Source organism: Zingiber officinale, chromosome 5A, assembly GCF_018446385.1.
Source record: "Zingiber officinale cultivar Zhangliang chromosome 5A, Zo_v1.1, whole genome shotgun sequence".
NCBI classification, from domain to species: domain Eukaryota; kingdom Viridiplantae; phylum Streptophyta; class Magnoliopsida; order Zingiberales; family Zingiberaceae; genus Zingiber; species Zingiber officinale.
The window spans coordinates 6295626-6306254 of NC_055994.1; the positions used below are offsets into that span (position 1 = coordinate 6295626).

At 38.1% G+C, this 10629-nt stretch overlaps 2 protein-coding genes across 3 annotated transcripts; one reads left to right on the plus strand and one right to left on the minus strand.

The window, feature by feature from the left end:
- Nucleotides 1-963: 963 nt before the first annotated feature.
- LOC121982598 (BEL1-like homeodomain protein 11) lies at nt 964-2806 on the minus strand. Of its 2 annotated transcripts, none has more exons than XM_042535740.1 (5): nt 2638-2806; nt 1984-2536; nt 1568-1908; nt 1426-1486; nt 964-1339 (listed from the first exon to the last, which is right to left on the minus strand). In XM_042535740.1, exons 2-5 carry the CDS (start codon nt 2380-2382, stop codon nt 1211-1213), a joined length of 930 nt encoding a protein of 309 aa, XP_042391674.1. In that variant the 5' UTR covers nt 2383-2536; nt 2638-2806; the 3' UTR covers nt 964-1210. The 2 variants fall into 2 exon arrangements, with proteins under 2 accessions (XP_042391674.1, XP_042391673.1); XM_042535739.1 differs by having other exon boundaries at nt 2606-2806.
- Nucleotides 2807-8913: 6107 nt separating this feature from the next.
- On the plus strand, nt 8914-10214 carry LOC121979379 (auxin-induced protein 22D-like). The gene is made up of 4 exons (XM_042531372.1): nt 8914-9228; nt 9319-9524; nt 9625-9724; nt 9818-10214. The coding sequence occupies exons 1-4, from the start codon at nt 9077-9079 to the stop codon at nt 9891-9893; spliced, it is 534 nt and encodes a 177-aa protein (XP_042387306.1). The 5' UTR covers nt 8914-9076; the 3' UTR covers nt 9894-10214.
- The last annotated feature ends 415 nt before the right edge of the window (nt 10215-10629 follow it).

Below are 10629 nucleotides of genomic sequence, written 5' to 3' on the forward strand. Positions count from 1 at the left end.
TAATGAGTTAATTTCACCCTTCTTTCAATTGAAGCAAAGCCAGCAATCTACTTTTTAACAATTTCACGAGCCATTTTTGATTGTATGGAAGTTGAGTAGTTTTGATTTGATGGATTATTTTCTTAATAGGAATTTTAAAATGGTATGAATTCAACAAATTTTTGCATAAATTACAATAAAAATTACAACAAAAATTAAATTTCATAAATTAAGACTATTGAGTTTTAATGTAATTGTCATTGTTTTTGTCGTCCTCAAAATTATGCAATTCGTGAAGAAGAAAAGGCGCGGATCTTCCATAGATTTGGGTGACAATGTCCAATTCTACATGATCATACTTTATATATACCTGATTCCATTATCTGCCTATCATTAATAAAAAAAAATGGATTAACAAGTTCTACACATATAACTCACATCCAATAACACAATTCCACAATTAACCTTTAATTTAATCACTTAATGAGTTTGATCCAAAATGATATAAATACTAAGGTTACAAACAACATGTCAACCAAAGATGATTACTCGAGCTTTCGAGCTCGCGACGGCATTGAGAAGGAGTTGTAGCTCGGATTTGCAATTGGAGAAAGGAAAAATGTAAGAGAAAGAGGAAGACAATACAAGATGACGACATAGGCAATCTTATCCCATAGCCTCGGATCAGCTTAGATAGATAAATCATTTTGGCCCGCCATTGTATATAGCAAGATAATATCCAACATGAACCACCCAACTTCAGTTGTATCATTATCCATGTCAATCAAGGTGGTCGCCTATAAGTTGATTCTATAATTTACCTTTTTTTCATATAACTTAAGACGAACTGTGAAAGATATCTAGAATGAGTATAATCATCTTTTATTATAATTATCCATATCAATCAAACTCAACGAATTTTGACTCATGTTTGTGCAACTTGATTCATATGATCTACTACAAAACCATCATAGCAACTTAAGATCCAAAAAAATTGAGGATATATTACGGCAGGCTTCCTCCAAGAAAACTAAAAAAAAAAAGGAAAAAACAGAACACTCTTGAAAACATTGCAATGAAAGAATCGCTATCTGACCGTTTGAACTCGTTGTCACACAATATCAAGAAACATTCCATAAGCTACAAGCTAAGCTTGTGCTCGCATTGATGTTGTTGCAAACTGGATTTATGCCATTTTCGTTCAGTTCCATAATCCTCTAACTTCGCCTCTTTATGTTTCTTCATTGCTCCTGCAACATGGGCTCATGTTTCCTGAATCCTCAGAAAACTCCTCCCTGTACATCTCCTCTATCATCGGCTTCCATATCCGCACCCGCGCGTTTATGAACCAGTTGGAGATCTGAATCCACAGACAGAAATGAAAATTAACCACATCCCTACTCCTAAATTACAGTCAAAAGATTTAGAAACATGCATGGACGTTACTTGGTTTCTAGTCAATCCTGTCTTTGAAACCAGCTTGAGTTTCTCATTGTCATCAGGGTAGCTGCCAAAACCAAAATGCAACACAAGTTCAAGACTACTACAATCTTCAGACATTCTGAAAGATGCAATCGATCGAGCTTACGGGTGAAGGAAGTTCTCGAAAAGCCAAGATCGAAGGACCAAAACCGAGTCTTCAGGGAGCCCCTTGAGTGGTCTCCAAGCTTGTTTGTTTTGGATGATCCCAAGCTTCTGAAGAGCTTCTCTCTTCAGTCTCAGATTTTTATCCGCCGGCGCCGGCGAGTGTTTGAAAGAATGCCTGTGAATCTGAGTGATGATTGCATTTCTGAGGTTGGCAAAATGCCGGGTCATAGCTTGGATTGTGAGGCCGGTGTAGGATCCAGCAGCTCCACTCCCTGCAACGATCTCGAAAGACGATATCACTCTCTCCATTCTATGGAAGTACTGCTGGTATCTGTTCTCGAGCTGTAATCAAACACGGCGATCGATCTGTCATCGAGATGAATGAACAGTTAGGGAGAGTAGAGTTTTAATCTGTACCTCATCCAACAAAGCAACAAGCTTGACGACTCTAACATCAGCATCAAGGCTGCTCTGCTCAACTTCAAGAGAGATCACTCCGAATGGCCTCACTTTGCTCGGGTCTTCATCGAAGCTCAGCTCGACTGCACTGCTCACAGACGCGACCTCATCGAGCAGCTCTCGAGCAGGCTTCAAGAATCTGGATTGCTGAAGCACAGAGGACATAGAAGACACAGTGCATTCAGACCCTGCAGGCCTTCTTCTCGGCCCGAGAGTTAATGAGAGTCCTTGAGTCCGGCCAGATATGAACATCGATTGCCTCTTCTCATCGATTGGATCAGCTGACCTGAAGAACTGCACCTCCTGTGACTGCAGCTGGTCTCGCGTGCTTCTTCCGGCAGCTCGAAGATCATCCATGCTGTCAAAGAACTAGAGGATGAACGCGAAAGACTACTTTAAACTTCATACCGAGTTTCTCAATCCAACAGTTGAATCCATATGCAGACAACTCGGGACACGCCCCTTTTAATTTCTAGCTCAAAACAAACGGAAAGCAACTGCATCAGAAACTCTGCAACAAATACAAAAAGTGTAAGATTCAAATGAGCACGGGGATGGCTGGGGAAAAGGAACGGGAGACCTCCATGTAGGGTGGTCCCTTTAGAACTCTACTGTGTAGTGCCATGTGAAGACTGATGATCTCTTGCTTCACAGATGATCTTTTTGCTCTATTTCTCAGTCTTTTCGGAAGTTGTGTGACCTCCATTATATTGAAGAATATGGTGCGTGATGAGCATACTGAAGCCGTGGACAGTCACTGAAGTAGTTCAGCGTGTATTTACTATAGCCAACCTGCTTTTGACAGGAGGGCACGCAGCAAGGAATGGCTCACCTTTTAAAGCCTCTTGACAGAGATTCATTATTAAATTCAAAAGGAAAAGGTGACTCTATCCCTTGTGCATGTAAAACAAAAAAAAAAACTTTAATTTATGGATGAGTAGATTGGTTTCGTGTGTTCATCTTTTTATATGGCTGGATTCTTAACCCCTGCTGTGAAACACAGTCCTTTGTTCTTGAGTGGTGTTCTTGACCAGTGAAACAAAATGTGGGAAAGGGATAACAAATGCAAAATCCCGCTGCGTTTCTTCCTCGATGACTGCCGTCAGCGCCGCGACCTTGGCTCACACACCAACACCGAGGGCGTCCGCCGCCGTCTCAGCTATTGGTACAATTCGAAGTTTTGTCAAAACAGTCTCTTCGAACATGTAAAATACAGTGAACATGACCCTTTTGAGTTGAACGACGTGTAGGCTAGCCTCAGTCGGTGATTCTATTGGGAAACTGAGTCAAACGGAAGTGGATGATAAGGATGAGAACGTTGAGGAAGAGAGGGTAGGGCTTTAGAATCCGAAGATCTGTCAACAATTGTATCCCGAAATAAAGTGAATAGTAGAATTTAGTAGCTATGTGTGTGAGCGAATACTTAATCAACAGAGAAGATCCTATTTTTTATCATTTTTCATAACTTTCGTAATAATAAAATATTAAAAAATATTTAGTATCAAGATATCTCGAGTGAAGATGTACAACCAGCCTCCATCGAGCAAAAGAGGATTTCGTGTAATGCATATGGTAGAATATTAGAATATTTCCTGATAAATAATCGTTAATCTTTGACAAATGATGTGATTATCTGAGTAGACTAGGAGTCGTGTCCATGAGTGAAGGACTGGGTCCGGGGGTTCGACCGGTGCTAGAACCAATCAGGAATAGACTAGGAGTCATATCCATGAGTGAGGGACTGAGCCCAACTCAAAGGTATTGAGCCCAGAGGAATTGAGGATGATCTCAAGTAGACTAGAAGGGATTGAGTTCAGGGATCTGATCGACACTGGGATTGATCAAAAGTAAACCGGGAGTCATACCCATGAGTGAAGGATATTTGAACCCAAGGAATTCAATCGATACTGAAATCGATCGAGAATAGATTGAAAGTCATTCTTATGAGTGAGAGACTAAGTCCAAGGGGTTTGATAAAATTGAGTTAACCGATTGAACCGATCGAATTTAGAAATTCAATTTGGTTAACACGATATTCAGTTTTGTCAAAGAGCAAATTCAATTTTATATTTTTTCTGTTAATTAGTTAGATTTCGATTTAAAATTTTATAATATTTTATAATTCAGTTAGAATAAATCGAATAAGGAGTTTAATTATTTTTTATTTAAAAAATATAATTAATTAAATAAAATTTTGATTATTTTATTAAAATCAAATAAAATTTTAAAATTTCAATTAATTCAGTAAAAAATAAATAAATTAATCTATATTTTAACAATTCGATTGATTTTTTATTTTAATAAAAAACTTCGATGGATTCCATCCGATTGATTTAAAAAATAATTTATTTAATTTTTCCACTCAGTCAATTTAATTTTTTTTCTCTGGCTGTATATAAGTTAATAATGACAACACCGACAAATAGAAACCTAAGATATTTTGGTGCATAGTTCTATAAAATTTTTTTTATGCTCAAATGATATCAAATTGCTGTTGAAGGAGCACCAAAATAAATTTTATGGTGGGAGATGGTCTCAACATCGTAGTAATTTATCCAATGTCTGTCTTATCTCCTTTAATGAATATAAATATTTTTATCAGCTAATTCATTTACAATTCTAATTATATGAATAATATGTTCCACTAGTCAAGTCAACTTTGACCTTATCTAATTAGGTCACTTTAACCTATCCAATTAGCCAATTCCAGTCAACTAATCTAATTATCCAGATTAACTCATTCATCTTAACCCTCCTGACCAATTCAACTAATTTAATTAGATGATTATTAGCTTAACTAGTCCATCTTAACCACTTAATTAGGTTTCAATAAATATTTATTTTTGAATTTCACCGATTTCAAATCGAATTTAAATGTTTAAATATTTATTTTTATTTTTTGGTTTTCTCAAATCGAACTCTATCCGTTGGTACTGTCCGGCAGCGGTGGGCCACACTAGGTCCGGCTCTCCAGAGCCCTACACGTACTGCCAAAGCGGTGACGCCAGCGCACACGTGTGAAAGTTAATGACACGAGGCGAGACAAGACAAGAAAAGACTTGTTGGCCTAATTTGCCTCCCGTGCGCCCTCTGCGCCCGGCGCTACGCGACAAAAAACCCACGCGCTAAGCACGTGCGTTTCTCCGCTCCAGTAATAAAACCCAACTCCAACGCACACATTCCTGCTGATCGGTCTGTTGACCGATCAGCAAGAATGCTGATCGGTCAGCAGACCGATCAGCAGGAATGCTGATCGGTCTTGCTGACCGATCAGCATTCCAGCAGGAAGATATTTGCTTCCATCTGGTGATATTATCTTCACAGGCCTACAGGAATTCCATCTGGTGAGATGTACCTAGGTTCTTCTTGAGAACTTGTTCCGTCGTCCAATAAGGGGATTACATCTTTCATATTTTAAGAATTGATTGATTATCCAGACTTCTGTTGTCATGAAATGAGCATGTTGATCAGTTGTCTGTTGCTTGTTCTTAAGGACTATAGTGTTGGATGACGTGTAGGTTATTGGGAATTTCAGAATTTTTATGGATTCTAAAGTATGTCTTTAACATTTACTTAGTTTCCACGGCTTCTTTCTATAGATTGGTTCAGTAAGTTATTTAAGATGTATCAATTTAAAGTCTTTATCATCTTTCTCTATTAAAAGGTTTTTAAAGCATTAAGTTGCTGTTTGTTTATCTTTGTACTGCTGCCACTGATACTGTGCTAAAAATATGCATGACAAGGTCTTAATCTATTAGTACTTACTTTACAGATCCCTTGGCCTACTTCATCCAAAAGAAGAAACCTTATCTAGGCACTCCATTTTAGGGTCTAATGGGCTTTGGGGTCCCAATTCAAGACCAATTACTGGTAGAAGGGTAAAATCCTGCTGGAATGCTGATCGGTCAGCAAGACCGATCAGTATTCCTGCTGATCGGTCTGCTGACCGATCAGTATTCTTTCTGATCGGTCAACAGACCGATCAGCAGGAAGTGATATGTGTGCGTTGGAGCTGAGTTTTATTACTGGAGCGGAGAAACGCACGTGTTTAGCGCGTGGTTTTTTTGTCGCGTAGTGACGTGCACAGAGGGCGCACGGGAGGCGGGCGCAGAGGATCTGGACTCCTAATTTCCACACGCACGCGTCGGAGTTCTCGACGTCTCCTCGCTTGCTTAATTTCATCCATACAAATGCAACGTACATTGACATCGCGTCGCCGTTGGATTTAATCGTCGGTGGTCCCGCTTGCCTTTTAACGTGAAGTGTCGACACGTCACACGGGGCAGGTTTTTTTTAAGCATTATTTAGTTAAATATTAATATTTTAATTATTCTTCTGTATCCACGAGGATAAAGCATGTGATTTTTTTAGAAAAGCTGAATGTGTTTTTTTTTTTATAATTCATGCTTAATCATTATTTTATCCTCTCCAAATTTCTAAATTACCATCAGTAAGATTTTATGTAGGGTTGGTCCAATGGAGTCAAATTTGGTGGTGCTCGAATTTATTTGATAAGCTAAATGAGTCGGGTTGAGTCTAAAATAAATTAAATCATTGAAATGTGTTTATTTGAATTTTTATATTTTAAATGTATTTATTTAATTATTGAGTTTCATAACATAAATTTATTATCCGGATAAATTAGAAAGTATGAATGACGTGTTACTCAGTAACTAGAGTTCTGTACTGTAACTAGGAATCGATATTTATATCGATCAATAAATATCTTTTTAACTATAAAAGTATTTTATCGTTGTATCATAAAATTTTTATGGGTAAACATGATTCATGAAAATGTTGATAAGAGATCATAATTTTTATTTAGAAATATTATATGTGTTTAATTTTATTTATTTATTTTAATGAATTATTCAACTTTATTTATTTAATTAATCTTGTATATATTAAATAAATATAAATAAATTTTTATCAAATTAAACACCAAATAATTTGTAAAATACAAATTGTCCTAAAATCCCTCACCACAACTGAAACTTTATCCAGTTGTCCCTAGGGTTGAAAAAAATTATTCCCACTTTCTGACCAAACATATATGCTTGCTTCAACTCCCTAATGGATACCAATTTAAGTGGGTTGGTTTGAAACTTTATCAACTCAAGTCCGTCGTGGGCCGACCCGTGTAGGTCGGCCCACGACGGGCTTAGGTTGACCCACGGATTGAGAAATACATATAAACTAAGTTTTATGCCATTTTATTATGTTGCTTTGTTATAATTTTGTAATAAAATAGTACTTTTCATCCAACATAAGTATTTATTTGTGTCTATTTATATTTAAAATACATATTTTTTGGATATATTTAATTGATGAAATCTTTCCGAAGCAAAACGTTGAAGATATGAAATATTTTTTATTTTTTTAAAAATTTTGATGGGCCCGCAGGTTGACCTGCCAAACCCGTAACCCTCCTTGAATTGGGTTGAGTTGGAAATTTTCCAACCCGCCATGTTGATGGGTCGACCCCCCCCCCCCCCCCCCCCCCCAATGGTTAGCTCGCCACGGTCGACCCACCCCGCCACAGGTTGATCCGTCCGAGAGCTCTAATAAATAGTCTAAAAGGAAGTATAATTTCTCTTAAACTTCTCTCCATTTAAATTAGAATCTAACATATTTTCTATCAAATTGAGCAATGTTCTTTTTCTGCCCAACCAATCGATTTGAACCATATCAATCGAGGCGGAATATTTTTTTTTAATTTGATAGAAAAAATATTAAATTTTAATTTAAATAGTACTAAATTTAAGATAAATTATATATACTAGTGTGATCGTGCACACGCGTTGCGTGTGTAATATAATAATATATAAATTATTTGGGTCTTTGAAATCCGAATTATTTAGATTTTCTAATGTCAAATTTACATTATTATTTTTGGATATATTTAATTGATGAAATCTTTCCGAAGCAAAACGTTGAAGATATGAAATATTTTTTATTTTTTTAAAAATTTTGATGGGCCCGCGAATTGGTCGACCAAACCCGCAACTCGCTTTGAATTGGGTTGGATTGAAAATTTCCTAACCCACCATGTTGACGGGTTGGCCCGCCCTGCTCCGCTCCGCCAAATGATTAGCTCGCCACAGGCCAACCCGCCCCTCGCCATGAATTTACCTGTCTGATAGTTTAACAAATAGTCTAAAAGGAAGTATAATTTCTTTCTATTTAAACTAGAACCTAATATATTTTCTATGAGCAAGGTTCTTTTTCTGTCCAACCAATCAATTTGAATGATATCAATTGATTAATTTAGATTGAATTATCAATCAATTGATTAGACAAAAAAAGAATTCTTCTTAATAGAAAATATACTAGATTTTAATTTAAATGGTACTAGATTTAGGATGAATTATATTTTCTTTTAAATTTTTATATTTACTAAAAATAAAGATAATTAAGTAAATTTATATCTATTAGGAGTTGAAGTAAATAAATATGTCACCTCAGGGAGCAAGAATAAAGAAAATCTGAGAATAGACTGAGGACAAATTGAGTTTGTAGTTAGAGATGAAGGGGCAAGTAATTTGTAAAATAATAATATCGGCAAAATAAATAAGAGTAAAATGGAATTTTCGTGCTCATCAATTAATTGGGTTGCCAACTATATGCCGAAAACGCGCCATTGGACCTCCCCAAGAAACACACCCATGGGGCTGCCTCTCGATTCAATGGCTAGGATGCGTCCCCACAGCCGCTCGAGGAAGCTGGACGGCAGGATCCCAACCGGGCGACATGATGGGGTTGCCGACGCCTGCCTGGCATTGAGCCGGCATGGTCCATTTCCTTGTCCGCCTTCCACCCGACCGGCCTCGTTGTCGATTTTAAATCCCTAAAAGGCTTCCACGCACTGACGGAAAGCTTGTCGTCGACTCCTCCTCCTCTTCCCCTGTTTCTATTACGCTATAAATCCAGAACAGGGCCGTCTCGTCGGCAACCAGATCGTTGTCTTCGACCATTTCATCCCGAGGTTGCAGTTTTGGATCGATTGGTAGCTTTCTGTGCTCGTGCCTGGGTTTAGAAGAAGCTGGTTGGCATGGCGAGCTACGTCGAGGATACCGAGTTACGCCTTGGTTTGCCGGGATCCGATGCGCTGGCTACAAGGGGTAGCAAAAGGTCGCTGCCGGAGGACGACGCTGCGGGCGACGACTCCAGCTGCCGAAATGGCGGATCTGGCTCGGCGGCCAAGTAAGTTTTGGTCATTGAGATAAAGAAAAATGCCAACTTTATGCGTATTTCGGTGGGTTGCTGACGGGTGGGTGTTTGGTGAAATTCTAGGGCTCAAGTGGTTGGTTGGCCGCCGATCCGAACGTACAGGAAGAACAGCTTCCAGGCGATGAAGGTGGAGTCGGAGGCTTCTGGGTTGTTCGTGAAGGTTAGCATGGATGGAGCTCCTTACTTGAGGAAGATTGATCTCAAGGTTTACAAAGGGTACAAGGAGCTCAGGGAGGGCTTGGACGGCATGTTCAACTGCTTCTCTCAAGGTGAAGAAGCATGATCCAACAGCTATTTCCATAAAAATATGTTCTTTTTTGTGTTTTACCACAAATTAGTAATGAAAATTTCTGTTCTTCTATTATTCAGGAGACTTGTCAAGAAAAGAAGCGTGCAATGGATCTGAATTCGCCATAACTTACGAAGACAAAGATGGAGATTTGATGCTGGTCGGAGATGTTCCTTGGGAGTAAGTCTCATGATTTCCTTGTAATTAACTTGATTTTGCACTAATTCAAGTGTGCTTTCTCTGACTGCGATCTCCTTAATTCCATGTGTGCAGGATGTTTATATGTTCTTGCAAAAGGCTAAGGATAATGAAAGGATCTGAAGCAAGAGGTTTGGAATCCAGACACTAAGAAATCCACAATTCCTCTACCAAGATGCAAAAGGAATCCAGTATTTTCTTTATGAAAATAGATAATTTTGCTTGGATTTGCCCACAACTCCACAGTCCTGCTGAAAAGAAAGCTTGAAACTGCATCTCTGTCACTGGAGCATCTTCTGAAACACAAAAGATGCTAAAGGAACAAAAATTAGAGTTCTTCAGGACTACTTGTATTTCACGCAATTGTACATAGAAAGTCTGCCTGCTTGTTTTTGTATCAAAGTCGAATAGTGTGGTTGAAGTTTTGTACCTTCCTGCTATTGTGTAAAAGATAAGAATCAAGTTTTGAGTACATCTCTTGTTCTTTGAATCGAAGTCCTGGTGGATTGGAAAATATATTTATGGACATGCAATAATAATCCACCATCTCTGTTGCAGTAGACAGGGCTAATCAGACGTGCAATGATGCTCCCGACAGCACATGTGGTCAATTAGAGAAGGTGAAGAAATCAGAGAGTTAATGCTTGCTTTGAATTAAACTGGTTTGGATGAAGATATCTGAAAACATATTTCCAGGAGACATTGTGGAAAGTTGCAGTAGATATAATAATAACTCATTGTGTCAAAAGTTGTTCCTCAAACCCAAACACACCACACATGAGAGAAAGATTTTCTTTGTTTCTTGGTTGAGAAGTCAATGATTCATCAAGCAAGAAACAAGCTGATTTATTATCTTTGTGACAAGCTACCTAATGTGCACGCTGGCA

What these genes read in the sequence shown, in the direction of transcription:
- LOC121982598 (XM_042535740.1), bottom strand. Translation starts at nt 2,382, where the DNA reads ATGGATGATCTTCGAGCTGCCGGAAGAAGCACGCGAGACCAGCTGCAG. An exon ending in TTGTTGCTTTGTTGGATGAG is followed by an intron (nt 1,909 to 1,983) that starts GTACAGATTAAA and finishes GTTTGATTACAG; the next exon opens with CTCGAGAACAGATACCAGCA. An exon ending in TTCGAGAACTTCCTTCACCC is followed by an intron (nt 1,487 to 1,567) that starts GTAAGCTCGATC and finishes TGGTTTTGGCAG; the next exon opens with CTACCCTGATGACAATGAGA.
- LOC121979379 (XM_042531372.1), top strand. Translation starts at nt 9,077, where the DNA reads ATGGCGAGCTACGTCGAGGATACCGAGTTACGCCTTGGTTTGCCGGGA. An exon ending in GTTCAACTGCTTCTCTCAAG is followed by an intron (nt 9,525 to 9,624) that starts GTGAAGAAGCAT and finishes TCTATTATTCAG; the next exon opens with GAGACTTGTCAAGAAAAGAA. An exon ending in GTCGGAGATGTTCCTTGGGA is followed by an intron (nt 9,725 to 9,817) that starts GTAAGTCTCATG and finishes CCATGTGTGCAG; the next exon opens with GATGTTTATATGTTCTTGCA.